Consider the following 27299-nt stretch of genomic DNA (forward strand, 5'->3'; position numbering starts at 1 on the left):
AAGCTTTGAACCATATATTTATATATTATGATAATGTACATATAAAATTATTTAATTTAATCAATAAAGATGATATAAATTTTAAACTATATATTATATTTATTGAAAATCAAGTTTTTAAAGAACATGTCATTTTTTGAAGGGGAGAGTAAAGAAAGAACAGGTTTCATGGGTAAACCCTCGAAATCGAACCAACCCATTCTCACCCCTACAAGGTAGGCTCCAGGTTCTACTATGGAACCAAATCGAACCAACCCATTCTCACCCCTAATAATACCTCATCACTTTATATAGGGTGTTCAGACCAAAATGATGAAATCTAACCCAAAAAATCCGGTTAACGAAAACGACTAGTATATATATAAATATATATACATATGTTTAATATATATTTATATTAGGGTAAATTACAAAGACCCCCTTGTACTATGACCGTGAGACAAAAACCCACTTCCGTTAATTTTCCGTTAAAATCTCTCGGTGTAATATTTTTTAATCCCTATACTACCCTTGTAATATCTATTTGAATAATACACTGTTCATCTTCCCACCTCAGGATACACGAACAGCGGTGGCAATAATCCTTTCTAAGTGCCGTTGTTGTTCCTGTATCATTAAGGGGTTGATGAGGATAAGCGCCGCTGCTGTTCGTATTCATGTATCGTGAAGGACGGAGACAAAAACCCCCTTCCAGCACCTTCAATGACGATCATGCCTTGCATGAAAGGGGCTGTTGATGAGGATGATCCGCTTGTGGCTCCGTCCTTCACTTTCCCGATCAGGGTCATCGGATTCTCTCCTCGGTGAGCTCGTGAAACCCAGTATAAGAGGAAGAAAGAGAGAGATCTCTATTTCTACTACTGATTAGTTGATCCAGAAACGATGCCTCGAACATTTCTGGTTCGAAGGCCATGGGTGATAGAGATAAAAAAATCAGAAATCAATTGAAGAAAGAGGCAACGAGAGAGATGACGATGACGATGATTAGATATTTATTAAGGAATAAAGAGAGGGGGTGAAAGACGGCAAGGTAAAAATATAAAGATGATGAGAAAGAGAAACGCCCACAGGAAATAGGAAGGTTGTAGAACGCTTTCAGCCCCGCTACTAAATAATGTTCATTGTTTATCAATCTTGGAGTTTACATGATTAAAATGCCTTTTCGAAGATTTCAGAGAGAAGATTCTTTCATTTCATTTATTACATTAATTTAATTTATGGCCTTTTTCAGAATAAGATATTTTCCTAAGGGAGGAGGAGGAGAGATGGACGGTGGAGGAGATGGAATTCGGTTAGCACTACCCTTAGTAATCCCAATCCCTACTTTCAAAAGGCATTACCGCCTACTGTTTATCTATCGTGAGGTTAGGAAAGATAAACAGTGTTTTTTTTTTCAATTATCTCGAATAAATATTATAAGGGTAGTATAGAGATTAAAAAAATATTCTAACAGTAGATTTTAACAGAAAATTAAAAGGGGATATAACACTGCGAAAAGGTAAGTACTCAGTATGGATAAGTAACTTTTTCATCTCTATATAAATAATATAGAAGGTAAATTACAAAGACCCCTGTACTATGACTGAGATAAAGACTCCATTTTCATGTCTTTGTAATTTACCTTTTATATTATTTATATAGAGATGAAAAATTTTTCCATCCATATTTAGTACATAGCTTTCCTGAGTGTGTGTATATATATAAATAGATAGATATTAATTTTTTTTATTTTAAGTAACTTATTTTTTCAAAAAAAAAAAACATTTGGAGTCCAGGATGAGGAATATGATCCTCACCCGTTGCTATTCCTATATTTATATTATATATTGATTTATAATCTATATTAAAAATATAAAAATTAAAGAACTAAATGGGTAGAAAACAGAATTAATCAACCGGTTAATCCATTGGTTTTGGTTCATGATTTTCCAAAAACCGAAATATCGGTTCGATTTAAAATAAAAGGTCGACGGTTCGGTGGTTCGGTTAACCGAACCATGAGCAACCCGGTTTCATCAGTCATCTCTCGCACGTGATATAATCATATGAAAGTAGCATCCGAAATAGCGAATTCTGAAACCGAGCAAAAGCAGAAGTCGAGCGGTACTCGATACCACCGAGGGATCAAAACAACCGGAGATGAAGACAGCCGATACGACGTCGACCGCAGCCAACGGCAATTCCCATGGAGAAAAAGACAAATACGACGACAAGATCGCCGGATTCCTTGCGTTTTCAGGTAACGCCATGAACACTCTCAAATCCTTCAACCCTTTCAAAAACAACGACTTCAGTAGCAGTACCAGCACCTGGAGTAGCAAATTCTGCCAAGCATCAACTCCGCCACTTGAACAATCCCGGGCGTCTGCTCCTCTGCGTGGAGACAAAGACAAAGACAATGACAAGACCTCTGAATTCGTCCTGTTTTCCGGTACCGTCGTGAGCATTCTCAAAGCCCTCAACCCTAAAAATAGCAGCAACATCTGGAGCAGAAAACCGTGCCACGAATCAACTCCGCCACTTGAAGAATCCCAGGCGCCCGCTCCTCCGGAAGCTGTCAAGGTGGGCAACACAGTAAATTCAGTGAAAGAAAGTTCAAATGGATTGTTTGTTTTGTTATTTTCATTTCCTTCTTCTTTTTGAGTAGAACCTGGCGAGATCCCAAGAGCAAGACAGGCCACAATCGTCGTGTCTAACTATAGAGATTGAGAGGGGAGATACCCTTTGGGGTCTCTCTCGGAAATACGGGGTACACTTATTCTATCCGAGTTCTAATTTGATGAAGGATTCTTCTGTGGAATTTCATTCATATTCGGGCATTTCATAGACTCATACTGTAAATTCTTTTTCATGATGTATACTAGGTGTCGATTGATGCGATCAAGGCGGCTAATGGGCTCGCAGGGGACACCATTTATGCTGGGAAGAAACTCATCATTCCAGATGTTTGATATTTCTTCTTCTTCTTCTCCCTTGTAGTTTCCTTGTGCACTGTGCTGTAGATTTTAATTTTATGCTTTTTTTTCTCCTTTTTTTGTTTTTTGTTTTGGAAGCGAAGGGATGAACATTCAATGTAACAAAGAGGAAAAGGTAAAGAAAAAGAGAAAGTTTTTGCCTTTTTGGATCCCCTAGTTTCTTTATGCCATGGACTCTGCAATTGTTCCACCAGTAGTCATTATTTTATTTTATCGAGGCTCAAGCTAATTTATTGACTATTTCAGTTCACTGGTTATGGTGACTTCGGACTTGGGATGTCGGGTCTGGGCTTACGATTTGAGTCCACGAGATATGTGCCTTTGGTTGGAAATTTAGAATTGAATTGAAACTTGTTTAAAATGATCTATAATGATTTTGATTTTTTATTTTGTAATAATGATTTTGAATTCCATGCCTCTTCTGTTCTATTTCTCTAGTCATTTGTTATCACTTTATGTGCTGATTTAATATGCATTGCAAAGATGTCTTGTTTACCATGGATATAGGCAAGAGACCTATTTCAGCTATATGTTTCAAGCCAGGTGAGTTTTCTTGCTGTCTCATGCCTAATGAAACAGTTCCTTCTTTTTAGCACCAATTTTCTCTTTGCTTTCTAAGATTCATCTGCAAAATATGTGTTTCTGTGAAAATTCAGGCTAGCACTTTTCTGAGCTTGGAAATTCATAGAACTTTAGTATTTGGTAGTGCCTTGGCAATTCCTAGTGTGTTCACTGTTCTGTTCATCCTTTTTGGCTTCTGTATGCTTGGGGGATCTTTGTGTTTGATTTTTATTCTTTCATTGATTAACAAGTTTGTAAGTCATACATTTTCCCAATCTTTATTGGCAGAAAGCATTGATTTTACTAGCTCAAAGTCTTACCAGCATGGTTTTAAACGGCGCCAATGATGAACTCGCCTCCTGAAAGAGAGATGATGCCCAAGAAGGCTTAAGCATTGAGGCATGAGGAGTATGCCTAGGCAATAAAAGGCATAAGCCTCAGAAGTTCTTTTACAGCTTGGCATGCATAGGGAGATTATTTTGGTCACATTGACCAAATAACACTAAATTATAACATAAAGAATTCATGTTTAATGTCCAATGTTCTGTTTGTTTGCAATACAAATCTGAACCCGATACAAATTTTGCACCCAGTTCAGTTTTGCATCCGTTTGTTTGTAATTATGATTTGCACTCCTATCCAATACAAATATCATACTTTTTGTCTCATTTGCACTCATTGGCAGCGCAAATTGTGTCTCAAAAACTGATGCAAAATCCACCTTCGACCTACCTTGATTCCCTCTCATATATAGTGAGGACTGGGGACCACAACATCTAGCTTCCTATCTCACTCCTAAACAAATAACATTCCTACCTCCATTCTCTTGTATATAAACTATATAAGGTGGGGGACAACATCATTTTACTTCCTAATTCTCACAAACAATCAAGACAAAATCAAATCCGAAGCAATAATAAACCAGAATTTACACAGCCCATTTGCACTCAACCAAACTGAGCCTAATGTTTTTTCAATTTGTATCATTGTTATACAAATTTGTGTCTCTACAACTATGCTTGGTTTGTTAAATATCTCTCCATGTTTTTTATATTTATATTCACTAGTTTCTAATTTCCCATATAAAGTGTAAAATTGTCATTCTATCTACATGTTTGTTGAATCTGTGTATATCTTATGTTTTTTATTGTTAATTATTTATTTATACTTTGTCAATTTGGTATTTACTTTCGGTAGTTTTTTTATAATTTCTAATTGTCATTATAAATTATAATCTAGTAATGTGTATGCAAGTTTATTTAATTTCGTATGTACATGTGTGTTACTGAAATTATCTGTATTTCTATTGTCTACATTTTCTTATTTTTGAGGATTACAATTTTGGGGAATGGGATTGAAACACCTTTGGTTGATTAATAAAGCCTTGCTTGGTAAGTGGTTATGGCGTTATGGTGTGGAGAAGGATGTCCTTTGGAGGAGGGTGATTATGAATAAATATGGAAGAGATGATTTCAACTGATCTACGGGAATTCCTCTAAATACATATGGTACAAACATCTGGAGAGGTGTGATGAAGATCCAGGATGAATTCTCCCAGTTCAGATCCTTTAAAGTTGGTAATAGGAAGCATATGTCTTTCTGGAATGATGTTTGGTGTGGTGCTAGACCATTGAGATTATCCCTCCCAAACCTGTTCAATATGCCCTAAATAAAGAAGTTTCTATTAGGCTGTGTTTGGTTTTAAGGAGAAAATAGGGAAAGGAAATGAAAGGTAGGGAAACCTTTACAAACCTTGTATGGGTTTCCCTACCTTTCCCTTCCTTTCCCTACATTTTCCTTCAAACCAAACATAGCCTTAAGGAGCGTTGTGAGTTGGTGGCTGGAGAAGTGGTCTGGTCCCCGGGTGGAATGCTGCCAAGTCGTGTCTTTTTTTTTTATGATAAATCATTTCTGTTGAAGTTGAATGCTCCAAACCAGCCAGCAGCGGCTTGGAGATGGATGTGGAAGGTAAAGGGCAACTGAAAGCTCCTTCAAAGTCAGCCTTTTTCCTGTGGTCTGCCATCTTGGATGGAATGTTAATAATTGACTATCTGCAGTCCAAGGAAATGACCTTGGTCAGTAACTGCAGTTTGTGTAAGGACTAAGTAGGAAGAATCAGCGGATCACCTGCTTATTCATTGCATTTTTTTTTTGGCATTTGGATGCATTTCAGTCAGCTGTTTGGACTGCAAATGACTGTCCCTATGGACCCCAGAATGCTTTGTTGCGGCTTGTCCTTCCAGTCTTTAACAAGAGGGGTTCTATTTTATGGAATCTGGTCTCCATAGCCATCTGTCGGAGATCGGATCTGCTCCTTACAGAGTGCGCCTCACACTAATCTCACAGCACATTGCAGCCGTACATTGAGAACATCGCCCATACATGATTTTATCATTCATGGGAAGATGTTCCCAATACACTGAGGATGGTGTGAAGATGTTCCCAATACACGGATGCAATGCACTGTGAGGATGGTGTGAGGCGTGCTCTGAGGAGCAGATCCGAACTCCATCTGTTGCAGATTTAGTTGAAGAGAAATCAGATAATATTTAATGACTTGGATTCCCCAGTTGAGGCTGTAATTGGAAGGATGGAACCATGTCTTTTTAAATGGTCTGCATTATAATAGGAATTCTCAGGCTTGAGATTCTCTGTTTGCAGGTCCCAGTGGCAAAGGGTTATTTGAGATGATCAATTTATAATCTGAAATTTTTGTTGTTTCTGTTTCAGTGGTAATTCTGTGGAGGAATCTCTTCTTCCCTCCTAATATTTTAATGAAATCGTGTTCCATCTTTCATAAACAAAACAGTCTTTAGCCTTTCAAAACCTTGTTTATGGGATATTTCTGATATCATTTTTTACTAGAATTACAAGTTAGTCTTTTTTTTTTCTTTTTTTGGAAAGAAAGGGAATGTATTACGATAGAAAAAAAGAAGGCAGTCACAGTACAAAATCAACAGCCCAGGGCTCTTACTAGATAAAATTTGCCCTCTCAAGATTCACTATCCAATCAGGGCAATCAAAAAGAAAAAATCCACCATCTCTGAGACCCCTCTGAGCTAGAAGATGAGCAGCACTATTACAGTTCCTGTTAACAAAACAAAAAGAATAATCCAGGTTTGCGATCGCTGAAGAAATAAATGTCCTTGACCAAAAGAGATAGATCTGTTGCAATGTCACGACTCTTTCCATTCAAAACAAGTGCTAGTGACTCAGTCAGTTTCCAGTATGCATGTGGCTATGGGCATTGTTACATCTAGTCTAACTCTTACCCTGAGAAATTGACTCCAGCATGGACCGCTTTGGTCTTCATTCCGCCCTAAAAATATTTTGACAACCTTCCCCGAGTATTTGATTGCAACCCAACTGGACATCATGGATTCTGACAGTTATATCCAGTTCCGGGAAGGTTAACTCTCGAGGGATTATACTAATTACTAGGTTCCCATCTCCTGAATAGGATTGGAAATTCTTTCACTAGTCACGGTCCTCAATCCAGGACCCAGTCGACATTCGGAAAGAAATCCGAAGAATATTCCCCATCTGCCATTCCACATCGTACTTGGGGATTTGCTCCACATACTGTGCACAACATCGAGAACACCTTGTGCATTTAGCTGCCTTATCTGCTAATACCTTGTTGTAAAGGCCATTGACACAGAGAGCATCCAAATCCAAAGTGTTAGTAAGATCGTCACCCTTTTCCGTTGGGTTTGCATTTCCATCATCCATTTGCTTCTCTCTACTACTACTACGAGGAACAAGCTCTCAGAATGCTAATTCCACCTAGAGTGAGAAAGCTTTGCCGAAGGAGAGAAACGCAAAACTCCACCTACTCAAGGAGAGCCTTTGAATGTTCTCTCATCCTCTGTGTGCTTCCGTTTCCAAGACGTGTATGTATATGCATTTCAAGTTAGTCGAGCTAGCCTGGGTTGTGTGACCCGAACTTGAGCCTCTCAATCAAAGTTGAACTTCCGGTCAAACCAGTAAAAGTGTAAAATAATGACCCAGATAGCTAAATGGGTCCCATCCAAGTTTGGTTTGATTCAGAAACATTGATCTCAATCAATAACTAGAGACAATTTGCCAACTGAAAATACCGCAATCAAAGATTAGATTAGAGGAAAAAGATTTCACTTCAAATTTTTTGCGTTGTGAGGGCTAACGCTACTATGCCACTTTAGATTTTTTCGATTTTCGGTGGAAATGTTGCAGCAGCAATAATAACAATCTTCCATGGCTAAATATCAACCTAAGCAAAAGAGTCGGAGATTCCTCCTTTTTCTTGGTCTCTTGATTACGGGTGAGCATGGGTTGAGTCGAGTCGGTTCTATTTGATGGCATAACCTAGAACCTTATAGGGTCAGTTCTAGGTTTTTGAAACCGGAATCGACCTTGTAAAGGTCAGTTTTGACTTTTGCGGTTTCAAGATCAGTTCTAGGGTTTACCCGTGAAACATGTTCTTTTTTTACTGAACAAAAAAATGAAACATGTCCTTTAACTTGATTTTTAATAATGATAATATATAGTTTAAAACTTTCATTATCTTTATTGATTAAATTGAGTAACTTAATATTAATATGTAGATGATCATAACATATTAATATATTGTTCAAAATGTGTCATTATAATTTAAATTTTATAAATATTACCTTTTATATTATTTATTATAAACATTCAAATATTAAAATGAAAACAAATGATCAAATCACTTAAGTAACTCAATAGTGAAGTGAGAGCATTGCTTTTATAACCATGAACGCTTGGGTTTAAATCTTTATATCCTTAAAAATATTTTGGGGTTTATTTCAAGACAAGTTCAGTTCCAAAATTAGTTCCACCAAGGCCGACCAAAGTCAGTTCATCGGGTCGGTTCCAAGAATTTGAAACCGGACCCTACCCTGTAACAAATTGGATAGGGTTGGTTCAAGACTAGTTTGAAGTTGGTTCTATTCAGTTCTAGGTAGAACCTACGCATTTGCTCATCCCTATTCTTGATTTCCGTGCTGCTTCTTTACGCTTGATGAATGTTACATAATCATAGACAATTAGACATAGAAACTAGTAAGTAAATTGGTTGTCTATGGCTCCAAAAGTCCAAACGGTTCAAAGTGAAACAATCTTGTTGTGTGACACAGTAGTGAAAGTTTATTGTTTTTCGTAGATCAAAACAACACAATTGTGGCCCCAAAAATATTGATGATAATTGAGGGAGAATTCATGAATGATGAACCATTACAAGCAAAGTAGCAGTTTTGTGTAACAAAAACTTGAATACTGGACAAAGTAAAAGTAAATAGATTGAATCAAGGTTCAAAATATCAATATATGATATATTCAGTATAGGTGTATCGTATCGATATCTCAAGTCATGGGCATGTGGCATGGCTGCATCGTATGGAACAGTACAAGGGACATTTGAATGTTAATGGTCCCATAATTGCCATTATAAGTTCTTGATCAATAAGTTGTTATTCACTGTTCATCCAAACTTTTTTATGGTTTTTATATATTGAGTTAATAGTTTGGGCCTCTAATTTATACCTGCAGCTGAAACTTGTTAAATCTATGTTTTTTCCTAAAATTGAAAATATCTAAAAAGTATAAAAAATAGTTATATATATATATATATATATATATTATTTGATGTATAATTAATAGATTATTTTAAATATCTGCATATTCTAGACTATTGTAATATTATCTATGCGTAATGTACTTTTTTTCATGTAACACATCAACAGCTATATCTGACTTTGAATATGTATTGTGATATTGCCCAAATGTATAAAAGGAACAGATCCGAATCCGAATGGGGACCTAGAAATGCATCGACCCGATCAAGATCCAACCCTTTTTCCAACGGTCACTTTAGAAGGGTAACATTGAAAAATGAAAAGTTACCGTTGCTTGGCTCAGTGTATTTCTGAGTTGCTTCCATGAAAGCAGCTAATCCACGCATCGGGATTGGTATGCATACACAACCCTGATTCTGTTTTGAACGGCTTGAATACAAAGAACCAGCCTCGAGTGATACTTCTCTGGACCTGGATGAATTCCCCTCCTCATTCACCATACAAATCTTCTTCTTTTATTGGTACAAATAATAAATGTGAGGCACACGTGCAACACCATCTCTACCGTCCATTCCTGTAGCAAAGCCCGAGAATGCACCAGTTACGACACCTTTCTGCTCTCCACTTTCCTTTTGGAGTTAATTTAAAAAAAAAAGGATCTTTTCTTAGCTGCAGACTGCAGAGTTGAGTTCGGAAGGTGGACATCATATTCCAGAATTAGGGTGTTGTTTTTAATCCCTCAAATCTAAATATCAACTGCCATCACAGACCCAATTTGGGGATTAGGGTTTTTTATTATGACTTCATTAAGGATTTGATTAGTCTTGGATTGGAGTTGGAAATCTACATACATTCTTCCTTCTAAAATCTTGAAGCAAATTCTATGGCAATGCCCATCAAAATTGTGAAAACCCCATCTAATTCTGGACAGATAGCCACTTAAATAATCTGATTGATTAGGTTAGGATTTGAGTTTATGAGTCATTAATGAACCACTGAATGTGGGTGGATTCTATCGGGTCTGGGGCTGGTTTGACCGCTGGACCCTCTTAATTCTCCATGTGATGTTGAGATCACCGCCATCATGTGGACCCATTATGACTTGAATCTCAGTGGTCTTAGCTGAGCCACGTGGCGAGTAAATGGGCCCCCAAGAATGTGTTAGTGTTACAGCTGATGTGTACCCAACCCAGCTTTGCCTTTGCCTGTAGATAAATAATAAAATCAGTAATCCTTACTTCAAAAACCCGCCAGTCCAGTTGTAATAATATTTGATATTATACCAGAGAGCCCAGCATAGACACTCCAAATCCAACTGTCCCCTTCTTCATGCTCAATCCACTGTTCTTTAACAAAGCAGGCGAAGTAAACTCCTCGATTGCACTCCCAACAGGAACAGAGCCATCATAATTCAAAATCCTCTCTCTCTCTCTCTGCAATGGAACCCAGACCTCCATTCCTTTTCATCTTACTAGCACTCCTCTTATCTTCCACCGTCACCATCTCTTCCTCTCTCTCCCACAACTCAACTTCACCATCACCACCACAAATCTCTCCAACCAAATCGCCCTCACCTTCAGCTCCATCTCCAACGCCTACAAAACCTTCGTTCTCACCTCCAGCTCCAAAACCTTCAACATCGCCATCTGCTCCATCAACCCTTGATCCAAAACAGCTCCTTGCTCTGCAATCTCTCAATATCCCCACCGTCAAGGACCCCTGCATTCAGCCCTCCCTCCACAATACCACTCTCTGCGACAATGGCAAGCCCTTCCGCCACCTCCTCTCTCTCCGCCTCGTCAACTGCTCCGATGACGTTGAAATGTCCATCACCGCCCTGAAATCTCTAAGCACATTGCAAGATCTCGAATTCCTAAACTGCCCCATCCAGCCCGTTCACTTCCCCGCCGAGCTCATCGCCAGCCTCCGCTCCTTCTCTTGTATCAACAGCCTCCGTAAGCTGACCGGCGTTTTTCTCGGCCGCTTAAAGAACCTCACCGATCTAACAGTCTCTCAAGTGACAGTTAACGCCAGCGGACCGATTGTCATTTTTGGTAACTTGAAGAAGCTGAGGTCTGTAACGATTTCAAACGCCAATCTTACTGGTTATCTCCCCAAAAGATGGCATTTGAACTATACCCATATCGATTTATCTGGTAATCGACTCAAAGGAAGGGTACCCAGTTCATTAACACTTCTCGGCGACCTTGAGTTCTTGAATCTTTCTTCAAACACGCTCTCTGGTGAGCTCCCCACTTCGCTGGGGGACCTGTTATCGCTTACAAATGTTTCATTTGCTTCGAACTCATTGTCGGGTCCTATACCCGACTCAATGTCGGAGATTCCAGGTCTAGTTCACCTCGATTTGAGCTCGAACCAGTTCAATGGAACCATCCCGAAGTTCATCTCAGAGATGAAGCAGTTGAAGTATCTCAATCTTGAGAACAATAACTTTCAGGGGATCATGCCCTTCAATGGGTCTTTCATAAAGAGGTTGGTCGTGTTCAAGGTAGGTGGCAATAGCAATCTTTGTTACAACCACACGATTATTTCGTCAAAGCTGAAGCTCGGGATTGCACCCTGTGACAAAGATGGGTTTCCTGTGTCGCCCCCACCGGCCCGGTCATCGGATTCATACGACAGTAGCAGCAGCGGCGACGACGATGAAAGTTCAGATGGTAGCAGCAAATCCAAGGATGATCATCGCCATGGACCAAGTAAGATTGTTCTTGGAGTGGCAATTGGGCTTTCATCTATAATTTTTCTAATTGTGTTCTTGGTTCTTCTCTCAAAGAGGTGTGGATGAAAGAAAGTAGAGATTAGTTTACTTTTTACATAAAAGGGAAAAAAAAGAAATTTAGGAATTATAAGTTGGTTTTGTTTAATCATGACTCGTGAGGAGTGGATGCAAAGGGAAGAAAAGATAAAGGTGGAAAATCATTGAAGGGGTGTAATTCTTTTTTTTATATGTATAATTATTTCTTTCATTCTACTACAGCTGGAGAAGAAGAGTTCTCTCTCTCTGTTACCATTTTTTAAAAGTGTAGTTACTATGGATTGTATTATTGTTGCCATACATGTAAAAGAGTGGCCGATGATTCATTGGAGGAGCTTTTTTGTTGTTTATCTTGAAATTGTTTTCTTCATTGCTGTTGTCATTCTGACTCAGAGATGCTCCATGGTGGTAATGATGTTCTCTTATGGTGGGTGGGAGGGGAGTTGAGGATTTTTTATTGTTTATTACAAGTAAATCTAGTGTTGTTATGGGTAAACAACTAAGCATTGAATTCTCTTTTGTTTACCTCTTTCTGTTAATACCATTCTAGGTATATATAGTTTTTATTTCTTCAGCCCTATTGTGCTTGTCTTTTAACTTGTTGCTTTATTTTTCTTTCTAAATTTTCAGAAACATGACTCGTGCAGTCCATTTGGGTAGGTGATGGGCTTATGGTTCCCATTTCAATATCCATGTTCAGACTTCAGAGTCAATTTGATATCCAAAGTACAAATCCAATATACTGAACCGGTGTCTGTGTCTGTCCTGAACGTTTGTCCCTATTTTGCTATCACCAGGACTTTTTATTATTGTTTCAAGGAAATTGAAGCTTATCTAGGGGCTAACGGCTAGGCTTGTACAAATTACTCTCACATATATATTAAAAAAGGGTAAATATAAAAACCTCTCATTGAGTTTTTCTGACAATCGCAAAAAGCTCTCTTGTGTTTTGATGTTAATAAAAACTTCGCTTGTGATTCTGAAAACAATGTACAAATACTTTCCATTTAGGGGTGCAAATGGATTGGATCATGATCCAATTTGAAATCCGATCTTATTTGGTTGAATTCAGATCATTCTTGTTTACCTTTGGGTCGGATTCGAGAAGATCTGATCTATATTATTTATTTATTTATAAATATATTTTTCATATTATGTTTTTATAAATTTGTTATATTATTTATTTTTTATCAAAAAAATTATATATATATGATGAAAATAATTAAAAAATACTTGTATATTTTGTTTTTACTTTATTTAAATTAGTATATTTTATTTTTTTCTTTTAATAATTTATTAATTTTTAAAGAAAATAAGTCGGATCTGATCAGATCCGAATATCCGACTTATCAATAAGATTCGAATCCAAATCAAGTCCTATCAAATCCGATCAAATTTTTAGATCGGATCGCATCCAACATTGTTAATGTCAGATCTATTCAAATATACCTTGATTCGAATCTGATCTGATCCATTTGCATCCTTACTCCCATTCAATATTCATTCTGGTAATAAAATCATTAAAATTATAAAAATGCCATTACCACCATTATGGTATTATTATACAATTGAAAATTGCAGCATTTTATTTCACCACGTACCTTGTATACTTGTGTTTGCCACCGTTGATAAATATAGCATGTATTTTGTTTCATGGACATTTCATGATAGGCGTTTATCAAAATGCCGTCATATCATCGCCAAATCAGCATTTTTTCCATTATATTCATCCGTAGGTATTGATATCACAAAAGTGAATTTTATTTATATACACACCAAACATTCCTCCAATAGTTGAGAACATTTATTCATTGTTCCGCTGATGTGGTGTTAATGGCACCTAGTTGTCCATAAACAATTTATCAAATACTTTTCTCAGTTTTGAAAACAAATCAAATACAAACACATACATAATCTCTCTCGTAATGGCAAAATCTCTCAAACCTATAAACGATGCAACAGTTGAATATTATTATTCTGGTCTTTTAAGACTCCAGTCCAACCAGTCTTATAAAATATATGGGGCCCACTAAGAAATTGAAGGGAGAATGTTGGGGGTCGCGATGCCAAATTCACAGGCAAGATGCGGTTGGAGTGGGGGTATAGACTGGGTGTTTCACAGCCTGCTGAACAGCTAAAGTGTTCATTGCTATCTGCTGAACAACTCCCTTGGCCTATCCAAAGACCAGCAGCCATGCCAATCCCCCTTCAAATCACAAAAGAAGTTCAACCAACTATATCAAAATAAAACCGAAATCTACCAGATTTTATTCTTTCTTTTTTTTTTTAGCTTTACCTGAATAAAGGAAATATTAGGAATGTGTCATAACCAAAATTCTTAAAAAAAAAAAATCCGAAACTTCAATTTAACAAATCAGAAGCCCAAACGGTTTGACTTCAGAAATAAAATAAAATTCACAGTAAGAGGCCAAAGAAAACAGCTCCAAAAACCTTCAATGTTCTTGCTTGCTTTATCCAAACCGATATGTCAGATGATATTCTAGAAATCCATTAATGATTTATGAATCAAATTATTACTAAGAATAAAGGGTTTTGTTTTTTAGCAGGAAAGAAGCATCCACCACCCTGAAGGTTTTACATATCTCATTCTTCAAGCATGTGAGATCTCGTTAAGTGTTGAATAATGTTGAGATTAAGGTTCAGTTTGCAAAGAGTATAAATACAAATATGTAGAATGCAGAACTTATACTTTGTACTAATTTGTATCTGGTTACGTAGACTCTTCAGAGAGTCGGTGGCTCGTGAACTGCTTGCTGTTTTGCCACACTGAAAATTGGACAGACAATGGAACGCTACCCAGGTCTTATTAACGCATACAGTAACTTTTTTGTTTGAGGAATTGAAATAAATTTTCTTTTTGGGTATTTTAATAAATATACATATCAAGGAATGGTTTTTAAGGGTAAAACTATGGTTTTCAAAACCAGACAGAACCGGAAAACTGGGAACCGGTCCATTTTACCCCAGAATCATCATTTTGGCCAAAAACTGTTGATTTGGTCAGTAAATCATTGACTTGGGCATTTGAATCATTCGAACTGTTCAGCGGTTTTTATCTGTTTTTATTTTTTATGTTTTTTTAATTTTTTGTCAAAATGGTCTATATATTCGATCCGAACGGTCAGACCATTCAACCCAGGAATCGGACCCCTGAATGGTTCATTATCCAGTTTGATTTTAAAAACCTTGGGTAAAACTGGTATTTTGAAAAGAATATAATAAATATTACATCAGCCTTTTTGTTTAGAAAGTTAAAGGAGGAAATTGTATACTTTGTGAAAATTAATTATAGGGGAGGTTTTTGCTAATATCAAAACCTAGAGAAGTATGATTTTATATTTTACACATAAAAAAGGATATAAATAGAAGGGAAAGAAAGGAAGTTATTGTGAGGTTCTCTGTCATCTCAGTAACATATATATTATATATTGGGCCCCAATGAATGGGTCTAAAATCATTTCCCAAAATTTTCTCCTTCCATGGAATAATGTTTATAGGCCATGGCTTATGAGGCCCCTTTTTACAGTATTTTATAAATATTTTGACAACTGTTAAAAGTTATTTTTAATCTTTTTCAAAATAGTTGAAGGGACAAAGTATAAAAAATATTTGAAAGTGCTCATTTAATGTGCTGATCAGACTCGGTTGGACGACCATTATACCTCTTCAACTTTGCTGAAGGTCGGATCAAGTTGACCAACTGAGGCCTGAGCTGGAATTTGCTGCGCATGCTTCCCTAAAACATGCCAACCATTGACCAATCCGAATCTCCTACTTCTCCCCCATCCGCCATCTCTACCCACAGGATACTACAGGCGCGCATTGGGAATATCACCCTTATTCATGGGGAGATGTTCCAAATGCACGGTAGTATCTCAGTATCTTGTGGGCAGGGATGTGAAAAATGTGTTTGAGCAGGAAATCCAGAGTGTCCATTGACATCCCTCTTTGAAACTTGGATCGGTTTTATGGTGGAGCCTGATTGTGTTATGTATGTGCTTATAATAGAAAATATTGATAGCTAATCTATTGCCTCGACTGTTGGTTTGGGTAATTTCTATGTGCAGATACAAAATAATAACAAATCAATGAGAATTTATAGTGCAAATCAGTGAGAAGGTGCAAAATCTAATTTCCCCAAATCAAACAAATGAAGTAAGAAACAGCATATATAGCTCCAATTAAAGTACGAGGTTCAATTTGACCTGACCTGTTACAAAATATATAAGAAGAAGAATTGACTTACTATTTTATGTATCAGAGACTGTCTGAATAGATTTATGAATGTTTCAATTAGAATGTACCGCCATCTTTGGCTTTGTCGTTCCTCTCAAGGAACTCAATTACGGAGTGTGCAGTGCAGTAAGAAATGGCCTGGACAGTCACCATTGGATTCACACCAAGTGCAGTTGGAAATACGCTGGTGTCAGCCACAAAGAGCCCCTCCACCTCCCATGTCTCTCCTCTTGGGCAGACCACTGACTTGTCCCGGTCGACACCCATCCTGCAGCTCCCCATCTGATGCGCTGAAGCCACCGGCGTCGACAGCCCCCCCAGTTTCCTCCCACTCTCCTCCTTCACAAACTTCTCAAACTCATCTTTGCTTGCTCGCTTCACATTTAATTTCCTCCCCTCACAATGATGGGTTCCAATCTCTTCCGCCCCTGCTGCTGCCAATATTCTTAGCATCTTCTCTACTCCCTTGCTTAAATTCTCTTCATCTATGGCATCCAGTCGATAACTCAGCGAGCTTTCTGAGTTCACCTGACCTGATCCTTTGTCTCTCGCCAAAGCAAACACATGGGCGGTCCTTGAGAACCTAGACATCCTCTCTTTGAAGTCAGCACCTGAAACCCACGGCATCAGAACTGAGAACAAACCTGGGTGCAACGATGGGGTCTGTAGAATTGCACCATAGCCGGAGCCCTCAAACCCTGCAACAACTGTCGACATTGATGTGAGTATGCCCCCTTCATAGCTCCGTTTATCTTTGACCCACTCATCACCATTTGATGAAGCTGGTTCATCAGCGAAGTAGCCCCATGCCAACACAACTGGATGAACACGGAGGTGTTTTCCGATGTTGGTATTCTTCAATCCACTTCTCTTTAACAGTACAGGTGTTCTTAGAGCACCACAAGCAACCACTGTCACCTTCGATTCAACAACACAAATATCATGTCCTCCACTGCCATTATCTAATCTGAAAGCTACCCCAATGGCTGTGCTTCTGTCGTTCCTCCTCTTTCTCTCATGTAAGACCTTCAAGGCCTCACAGCCTGGAAGAATAACGCCATTACCTGAATCCACCAAGTCGACCAGCCATGTCTCTGCGGTGCCCTGCTTCTTTCCGTCCTTGCACCCAAAACCACACCACCCACAGTAGTGATCCATTGGCGCATTTTGCGAGACTCTGCTCACTGGGTAGCCCAACTCAAGACACCCTCTTCTTAACACTGCATTGTTAAAGCTTTCTTCCCGAGTATCAACTTGAACTCCCATTCGATTGCAGACGACATCCATGGCTCTATTGTAAGGCTTGCGATCAAATAACTCAAGCTTGTGACTGTAACACCATTCCTCCATGACATGACCAGGAGTTCGTATCGAAGCAGACCAATTGACCGTGGAGCCTCCACCAACGGTGGCGCCTGCAAAAAGGAAGACGCCCAGATCGTCGGTGGCTGTGAGACCACCGTCTAGGTACATTTGCTCGAGACTGGGTCCTTCCAGAAGTGAAAGATTGTTTCTTGCAAAGTATTTTCCCTTCTCTAAGACGAGCACCTTGTAGCCTGCTTTGGCAAGAACAGCAGCTGCTACACTGCCACCAGACCCGGATCCCACTACGACTGCATCACATCTTATAGTTAAAGAAGGAGAAGATATCGAGGGAGTCTTGTTTCCATGAAAATGGTTTATTGTGACAGGAAACCCAGATTGTTCAAGGTATTCTGCGATACTTTGTCTTGGGTGCCTTGGATTGATGAGGCGTCTATAGAGAGGCCCAAAGAGCTCTTCTTTTTTCTCCTCTTCTTCTGAAGTTAAATCATCTTGGTCTGTTTTGGATGCTTGAGTTTGGTGTTTGAAATCTGGATCTGGACCACAGTAGCCTAGAGCCTTCCATGATGGGTTCTCATTCTTCTCGTCCACCTGAAAAATACAAGAATTAGAAAACCGAGGAACCAAATAATCTTCAGGGTTTGTGCTTTTAAAGCCCAAAAGCACAGTCCCAATTTCAGGCTTTCTGCATTGGCCATTGGGGCTCAAAAAGGCTTTTTCAGAAGCAATTATTACCAAATCTCATATTAGCTCTAAAGCTCAATAGCAAAACTTTATCCAAACAATACTTCTTAAAAACTTATCCATAATATTCAAGCATTTTATACTTAGGACTGGGTTTTCAGGCCTCTAACATATATTAGAAGATGACACATATAACATATATCTATTGCTATATAAAACAAATGCTTGTCTATTAAGGTCATAAAAATTAATTCCAAATATCATATATAATATATAGTTATTGTATATATAAATTATAGCATATATTTCATACATATTTTATATGCCACATATATATTTCAAGGTCCAGGCTATAGCCCAAATCATCAGTGTGGAAATCCCAGCCGGGCTAAGTGATGATCCTCAGTTTTATATGTCCATGTTTCTACAATGATGAGTGTTTGAATGGTGGCATAGACAAAACAAGCTCACCTCTGCGCTGTGACCATCATCACACAAATTCTTGTGACTGTCCATCAAAATACAGACATGGTTGAATTCAATACACCGAGTGATTTACTTGTTGGTTGAATCACTACTCTCTCCGTGTTGATTTGGTGGTGGCAAAAATTTTGTACAGCACAGTAGTGGTCACAGTATATGTGAGTTCAAATAAAAACACTGTCCATGCCAAAAATCAACATGCATTTTGCTTTGGCCCAATTGATAGTCTGATTTGGAAATTGTTTGTACAAGAAACTTATATCCACCATCCTATTAAATGCAATAAAAAAATTGGAGGATATGGGAAAAGTAGGATAAGCACCTACCCCAACTGTACTTTGGGCCTAAAAATTTTGATCATGGATTGAACTGTCATTCTCTCTATTTTTATTCTTTTTATGCTTGACCTAATTTATCCATGCATAGGGGGATGTTATAGTTCAGTCCACCCCTATAGTGGAGTTAAGATTTATAGGGATAGACTGCTGACCGTGGATTGATGTCAAATCCACGAATAGGATGTGGTTTTAGGGGAGGTACTAATATAGTAGAAGGGGCTGCAATTTCAGATTTCTGAGTAAATTGAAGTCCACTTATATCTAATTTTTTCAATGTTCTCTGACTGGTTGTACATATTAAATGAGACTTGCGGATCAAATCCCACTGTCACCATTGGTTGGGGTGATAATCACATTGCTGTAGCGCTATGGCTCTTCCTTGAAGGTATGAGAGAGAGAGAGAAATAGTCGGTGCTGACCATTATTATGGGGACACTAAATGAAAGTGGTCGGGCTGGGGAGTCAAATCTTCTAGATGGTCGTGGTCAGATTGGGCCATGTGCCCATCTTTGTGGCACCTTTTGGGGTCATCGGTGTGAGGAACGGCTATAGTAGGTGCCTGCGTGGTAGGGCGAGTGGCTTAGGGACACGAGCTGGTTGCTCCAACGTCTCCATCATGAATAGGATATGATTGATTTTCTACTGCATGACTCGGAATTGCGCGGGGTCAAATGCGGTCTGATGTTGGGGCTCCTAAGGTGGAGAGCTATGAAGTGAGCAAGATCCCCAAAATGGGGAACAGGCTCTATAGCGATCATATGTGCTTTTAGGCATGACTGCTTTTAGTGCACGTAAAGGTGTTTGGGAAATGACTTTTTGTATGCTTCTCACAGACGACGCCAATCTAATGTTGTCTGATCCGAGGTGTTCCAAACCGAGGACACAATTAGATAATCCCGCCGGCTAGACAAGGTTGAAGTGGAAGGATGAAGCCACACACTAAGACCTGCAACCAGGAGAAAGGTCAGAGGCCCGAGGAGTTGTTCCCCAAGTAGGTACTCCGATACTCAAGTCAGTTGGATAGAAAAGAGGTGACCGAGCTGAGCATGTTGAAATAATGCTGGTCCGGGCCAAAGAGATAATGTAGAGAGATATTCCAAGAGTCTTTTCTCAAAAGTCCCTTATTTCGAGTGGGGAATACCTATTTATAGTTGGGTGTCTGTGTTCCAGGTGGATAGGGCTCTCGAGATTGTCGGGATGAGGTCATTTGTTGAGGTCTTCGGGAGGTTTCCTCTTCCCCGATAGAATTCGCTTCCTTGTCCGTGCAAGACACTCCTTCTTAATCGCACTCTTCCATCACACGTGGTGTTGACATGGCTTGAGATAGAGGATGGATGCGGAGGTTGCCACATGGTATCCTTGGCCAACTCAACCATAACCCAAACAATTTGGTTCCATTGTTTAGTTTGGACCTACTAATCTCATTGGATCAAATTGATCCAAACTTCAGCTTAATGTTGTATTTGGTTTAAGAACTTCTGTTCAGCTAGCTTTCCATTTCTCTCTTATTTTATATCAAACCAAACACAACCTAAGGAGAAGAGTGGACCACATAATGGATTTTCCTCTTTAGGCTTTAAGTACTTTAGTACAGATGCTGACCCAAAGCAAATTTGTACTCTGAATCAAAAATTTTCTAATCTTTGATAAGAATACATTTTTGCACTGAAAATAAAAGTAAATTTTCTTTTTCTATTTTTTTTTTTTGCTTTCAAAATGGGAGCAAAGTTTGCTTCTGTTTGTGTTTGGTAAGGATATGTCTATGTACTGAAAAATGAATTAATTTTTTCATGACTGCTTTTTATTTCAAAATGGGAGAATTTGCACACAAAGTAGGTCAATGTAGAAAAAGTAAATTCCACTCTTTAAATTTGTATTTAAATCAATCACAATCAAATAAAAAGGACAAAGAAGCGGATGAGGCTCTTGCCAATGTGGGGTCTAGAGGGACATATGTATTTTGGCCGAATATATTTGCATTTACACTCTTATAAAAGGCTACAATAGCAGGACTCTTTTCCATTTATTCTTTAGGCCTAGTTTGTTTACAATGCATCATTAGTATTAGTTAAAAAATAGAAGTGCAAATTCTGATTTATTTCTATTTTTCCTTATGTCTTATTTTATTTATTTACATTGTATAAGTAAAATAAAATCTGAATCAAAGCAAAGTAAACCTGAATTTTCATTTGCACTTCCGTGCATTTATACTAGGGCAAAAGAAATTGCACTACCAACAAAACAACCTTAAGGTTGTGTTTGGTTTAAAGGAAAAAGTAAGGAAAGGAAGGAAAAGGTAGGGAAACTTTTACAAACCTTATATAGCCTTTTTTAGCTTTCCCTTCTTTTCATTACCTTTTCCCTCAAACCAACCATAACCTAAGAGAAGGCAAAATCTATGGTTCATCACCTGCACCATGCAACAAAAAATGTGAACCATTGATTGATAAAATGTTACGCCACAGCTTACATTTTTAACCTTATTAAATATGAACCAATAAAAGATAAATAGGTCAAGTAATGTTTTTAACATAATTAGTTGAAATCTTAATTTAATATGTAAAAAATATTAGTCAATACACCACAAATGAACTCGAGAAAGAAAAACAAAATGAAAGGTTAACTAAGGCAAGGTGACAAGGCACATAACTGCTCCAAAAGTAAGTAGACTATGTGATTGGTAAATGCATACCATGTGATGTTTTGGCATGTTGATTGAAATCTTGATTTTATATATAACGGATATAAAAAAAAAATGCACTTATGTACAGTAATTGGAATCCACAAGCACAACCAAAATGAAGGTTAACCAAAGTTGAGAGAGATCGAGGCAGAAAAATACTCCGAATAGAAAGAAGAAAGTGGAATTAGTAAAATTATAAATTATGGTTTTTAAACTGCCGTTAACTTGGACGGTTGGACTGTTGAGCTTGAGAGCCATTTAGACAATCAATTTTGTTTTACCCTAAACCTGATCCCTTACCAAAAATCGTTGGATAAGTCAACAACCTATTAACCCAGACAATCAAACCGTCTACTAGCATTTATACAATCTAGCAATTGCCCAGAAAAACAGTATCATACCCTTATCGTCATAGACATTGCTCAAGAAAAGAGTCAAATATAATAAATAATGGGACCGCCCAAAGTTTATGGGCCTCACATGCTATTATGGTTCGTGGGTACTGTGAGATAGTCCTTTCTCCGGAGTTCCAATTAGCGCCCTATACAACACGCCCCACAAGTACTTCTTAGCGTGTTATGGGAACATCTTTATTTATTATTGAGAGATACTTTTAATGTTGTGGGACATGTTCTGTTGGGATGATATAAATTCCTTTTTCGGTTTGTTTCCCATATTATCTTAAAAAAATAAAAATAGAATACAGATATCCCTACAGTTAAAAGTGTGTTTGGTAGGGATTGCAATTTCCCCCGTAAAACCGGGGCCTCGCCCCGCCCCGCTCCGAATGGGGTGGGTTTTCCCCGACTCTAAACAAAGATGGGGCAGGGACATGGAAAATAATTTTTCCTCAAATCGGGTATGGGGCAGGGGCAGGTTTTGTATATAATTCTCCGAACCCGAAGGTAAATTAGTAAAATATATCTAGGTTTAATATTGATATTTAAAATATCTCTAAATTTTTAAAATACTACGATCCCATAATTTTATTTTTGAATTATCCCTAAAGTATTATAATTCAATTTTAAAATACCCTCAAATTCCTATATCTTTTGTATAAATTATCCATAAAATAGATATTTTTTAAGTAATTACCTTGAAACGGGGAAAATAAGTAATTATTAATTTCTTCAAATATTTTGTTTATATATTCATGAAAATCAATAAAGAAAGACAATAGTTCTTCATATATCTTACAAGTCCTAATAAACCCAGGTTTAATGCTATTATTCTTTCAAAACATTAAAAAGAAAATAGATAACAGAATTTAGAGGGCTGAGGGAGCACTGAGAGTAGTTTTTTGAATGGAGAGAAATAATCTATACCATTATTTCATCCTCATAATTCTCCACCTTTTTTTTTTTTTTGCTTAATTTGGGTTTAAACTGCAATTAACATATATAGTCCTTGCTTTGCTATTCTAAAATTTGCATATCTTACTGTCTCAAACAATGCAAAACTTGATTTAAATCTTTCTTTTTGTTAATTTTGCTTTAATTTCTTGCAATTTCTATTTTTAAATTTGATACCCTTGTTCTTGGGGATTGAAATTAAAATATGCCAGAAGTCTGAGAGAGTTTGAACAATAGCCAATAAACCAGCCTACTATCCCATTCAACGATTTAATAAAGGGAATGGAGTTGTATTGTACCTGAGTGAAGAAGACGAATAGAAGGAGAAGCTTGAAGATTTTGAACAACATCCTCAGCAAGCTAAATGAACTGGTTGACCATGAAAGAAGTATCTCCTCCCGTTTCTTCTGTGAAACCTGAGAGAATTTCTGGAAGTAGGGGAATTTAGTTGACAAACTGGATTTCCCAGTCAATATAAACGTTCCGAACCATGTTGAGAGGAGCCATAGAGTTAAGCGGAGGATACCCGCCTTTGGAAGTGGTAACTTTTCAGTTATAATTCCTGCAACCTACATTCTCGAAAGCTAAAAATATTGAAAAATACAAGAAAATGAGAGAGAGAGAGAGAGAGATTTCTGTTATTATGTTCTTACAAGTTGTGGAGTTGCAGTGGTGGAAGCAGAAGCCCAATAAAAATTGGAGAGAGAATCATCTTCGTCAGTGGCAGAATGGTTGATAGACGGCAAAAGGGTGTCACACAATGTGCATAATGAATGCATTTCGCGAGAAGAAAGTGAATTCACAGTAGTTGTCTTCTCTGGATAGCTGAGATTTGCAGGACGATTCTTCTCCATTCTTCTTTTGCAATGAGTGGAGGATTGAAAGAGCCCTTCACAAAGTTCCGAAGCATCCTGATTTATGCCAGCTTTCTCTATATATAAATAATGAAAAGCCATTTTTTATATGGTTTGCAATCTCCGTATGTCCTATTACCTTCATTTTTTATCTCTACTGATCCAATAATATAATAAAATAATGCCAACCTGTGCTCACTCATGTAGTAAGAGTCCTAGCTATTTGGTGCAGCAATTGACCAAGGCATTAACTCCTCCGTTAGATAAAATATTTATTTTTTATATATAATGAAAATTAAGCAAGACTTTAACTAATTAACATGATTGGTTGAAATATGGATTAGTGAAATGATCGAAAGAAAGCACCCTACCTCTGTAATGGAAGTCATTGAAAAACTGATTAAACAATTTCTCATGGTGGAATAACATACTCTATCAATTTCCCTTGGCTCTGCCTTTCGTATGGAGAGTGGTGAGGAACAACTTCATACGAAACAGAGTGGTGAGGAACAGCTCTGTAATGGAAGTCATTGAAAAACTGATTAAAAAATTTCTCATGGTGGAATAACATACTCTATCAATGACTAGTTGAATCAACTAAAGGAACACCAGAGTTATCAGTTGACGCAGATCTAGGGAAAGAAATTAAAATGATGACGTTTCCTTAAGAGCCTCGCCACTCTCCATACGGAAGGCAGAGCCAAGGGAACCTCGGTCCAGACTCCAGACCCCAGAGGTGGTTAAGCAGGCAACAGGTGCTGTATTAGTATCTCAGATGCCCAAAAAGGTCATTGAATCAGTACTCCACGCTGTCTCATCAATATGAAGATTGAAGAAGGATGATAAAAAGCAGCTTTTTATGCGGTCTTTCTTTTTTTATTTTTTTTGGTAAGAAGTTTTTTATGTGGTCGACAATAGTAAGAGTGCAAACAAAAAAAAAAAAGCATTAATTGGCCCCACAAGTGTGTACTATAGACAAAAACAAAAAATTCATGGAAAAGTATGGACAAGCCCAATGCAGATTTCTGATATTTCGCTTTCTACTGTAGAGCTAACGTTCAAAAGGTCAACAACCAACACTTTATGCATCAACTCTCGCCCGTGAATTGGCATCAATTCGAGTTGGCACCTACCCCAACAGTACTTTGGGCCTACAAATTCTGATCCTGGGCTGAACCATCATTCTCCCAAAACTCAAGGGGCAGAATACAGCCATGGTAAAATATTGCTATTTACCATGGCCTTGGGGTAAAAAGAGTAATTGTCCTCAATATTATCTTGACCAGAAAACCAAGTTGTTGACATACGTAGTGGAAAATAATGTGGACTGCTCTCTTTTTTTACTTTAGGATTATTATTGAAAGAGAAAATTCTTGATCAGTACCTTGTACCTTGGCTCGAGTGACAATCTGGTCCCCGAACATTAAAATGTGACAATTCAATACCCAAACTTTCAAAATGTGGCAATCCAATATCTCCACTTTCAAAATGTGACAATTCAGTACCTGTCGTGAACCAGTCCGTTAATCAACCGTTAAGTGACATTTGAAAAGTCAAAAATGCCCTAAGAATGCCATCTAATTCTCTTTATCAACCACCCAAACATTGACAATAAAATGAACAGTCCCAAATTCTATATTCTTCTAAATAGTCACCAACTTTTTTGAATAGAAGAGGCTAGGATTTGAGACTGTTCAGTTTTGTGTCAACGTTTGGATGGTTGATAAAGAGAATTAGATGGCATTCAAAGGGCATTTTTGACTTTTCGAATGTCACTTAACGGCTGATTAATAGACTAGTTAACGACATGTACTGGATTGTCACATTTTGAAAGTTCGGGAATTGGATTGTCACATTTTGAAAGTTCGGGTACTAGATTGTCGCATTTTAAAGTTTAGGGACCAAATTGTCACTCGAGCCAAAGTATAGGGTACTGATCGGGAATTTTCCCTTATTTAAGACTTCCTGTCGCTTTTTCATATTTCTCTTACCCTCTATCATATCACTGTTAGTAATCATTAACATAAGTTGTCTGATTAGAACATAAATTATTTCTAATGACAAAGCTAACCCCGATCTTCTATAAATGGTTTAGAAATGAAATCATGTAAAAACAAAAAACATTTCTTCATTATCCTCCTTCAATCCAAAGGTCCCAAGTCCACTGGTGTAATTGAGTCGAGATGAGTCAAGTTTAATTTGGGTGGCTCCAGCTTGAGCTCAATACTCACAAGCTATTCAACCTTGACTTGGCTCAAGCCAATTATAAATAAATTAAAATTTAAAATATAAATAAAAAAAATATATTATGAAACTTGATTATTTCTTTATTGAATGAAGGATTATGATCCATCATATGGATGCTCGAACCATGCTAGATGGTTGCACAAAATTTCAAAAATTTCCTAATCCTTTTGGGAATTGAATTCCCTATGTTTTGAAAAACTACATTTTTCAAAGATTGGTCTTGCATTGAATCGGACTAGATTTGAAACCAAACAAAAAAGGATATGTAAATCTGATACAGTTACCACAAATTCAAATCCCAAAGTGGAAGTTTACGTCCAAATCAGACCTAAAATCAGCCTCCGCAGAAGATGGCATTGTGTACTCTTGAAGCCAATTCAACAACGTAGTTTTCAGCAAAACTGCAATCCAATTGCTTAGATCAAACTGGGGAAGATTTTTCTTGCAAAAATCAGAGGAAAACTGATCTATATCAGTCCCAAATAGTTGAGGTCGAAGTGGAAAAAAATTCAGAGACAAAAGGGTGCAGAGAGGACCAGAAATTGCAAAAATATAAAGTTGCCTTGGACTAGTCCGCCCCCTCCTCTTTTATAATCTCTTATGGAGCTATCTCCTAATCTAATTAGGAGATAATCCAGATCTAAATCAGATCTGGATTCTAATTAGAGATGGATCTTATCTTCTAAGATTAGGTGCTCCATACCCAAATTCGCCCCATGTCACATGACAACTAAAGCTATCATGTGACAGTTTAATTAATCATATTGATTATGGGCTTTAGGCCCATCAGCTATAAGGCTCACAACCTAAGAGTGTTGCATGGCCAAGTTAGGCCTGATTTGTATGGTGTGGGACTCCACAATGACCTCACATAAATCAACATGGGTTCGGCCTAGCCTCTGTGAAAAGGCATGGTCGAATTCACTATGTTTAGCCATCCTATGAAGACCTAAGGATAATGGACTTAAGTAAGATAAAGCTCATCAGGTAATCAACCCTTAATGGTCTCTTACACTTAACCTTTCGGCCCATAATGATCAAACACTACCCAACAGGGAAGGACCTCTCGCCTGGCTGCAAGGTAAAGTGTCACACTCTCTACTCGGATGGATCCTGGGAATTAAAACATTTTGCAAACATTTTTCATAAAACATAATATATATATCATATAAATATATTTCGCAAAACCA

At 37.7% G+C, this 27299-nt stretch overlaps 3 protein-coding genes across 10 annotated transcripts; 2 read left to right on the forward strand and 1 right to left on the reverse strand.

Moving 5' to 3' along the window:
* Window positions 1–2056: 2056 nt before the first annotated feature.
* LOC104609739 (uncharacterized) lies at window positions 2057–3204 on the forward strand. The gene is made up of 3 exons (XM_010276114.3): window positions 2057–2562; window positions 2648–2749; window positions 2865–3204. Exons 1-3 carry the CDS (start codon window positions 2140–2142, stop codon window positions 2949–2951), a joined length of 612 nt encoding a protein of 203 aa, XP_010274416.1. The 5' UTR covers window positions 2057–2139; the 3' UTR covers window positions 2952–3204.
* Window positions 3205–10356: 7152 nt separating this feature from the next.
* On the forward strand, window positions 10357–12238 carry LOC104609740 (receptor-like protein 51). The gene has a single exon (XM_010276115.3). The coding sequence runs from the start codon at window positions 10551–10553 to the stop codon at window positions 11916–11918; it is 1368 nt and encodes a 455-aa protein (XP_010274417.1). The 5' UTR covers window positions 10357–10550; the 3' UTR covers window positions 11919–12238.
* Window positions 12239–16041: 3803 nt separating this feature from the next.
* LOC104609741 (long-chain-alcohol oxidase FAO4A-like) lies at window positions 16042–26621 on the reverse strand. Of its 8 annotated transcripts, none has more exons than XM_088894160.1 (5): window positions 24472–25437; window positions 24234–24377; window positions 23662–23897; window positions 23308–23577; window positions 16042–18059 (listed from the first exon to the last, which is right to left on the reverse strand). In XM_088894160.1, exons 2-5 carry the CDS (start codon window positions 24289–24291, stop codon window positions 16203–16205), a joined length of 2421 nt encoding a protein of 806 aa, XP_088750286.1. In that variant the 5' UTR covers window positions 24292–24377; window positions 24472–25437; the 3' UTR covers window positions 16042–16202. The 8 variants fall into 8 exon arrangements, with proteins under 8 accessions (XP_088750286.1, XP_088750283.1, XP_088750287.1 ...); XM_088894157.1 differs by having other exon boundaries at window positions 23662–23939; XM_088894161.1 differs by having other exon boundaries at window positions 24234–24345; window positions 24436–25437.
* Window positions 26622–27299: the final 678 nt, after the last annotated feature.

Source organism: Nelumbo nucifera, chromosome 1 (genome assembly GCF_055504915.1).
Source record: "Nelumbo nucifera cultivar China Antique chromosome 1, China Antique-T2T, whole genome shotgun sequence".
Classification (NCBI taxonomy): Eukaryota; Viridiplantae; Streptophyta; class Magnoliopsida; order Proteales; family Nelumbonaceae; genus Nelumbo; species Nelumbo nucifera.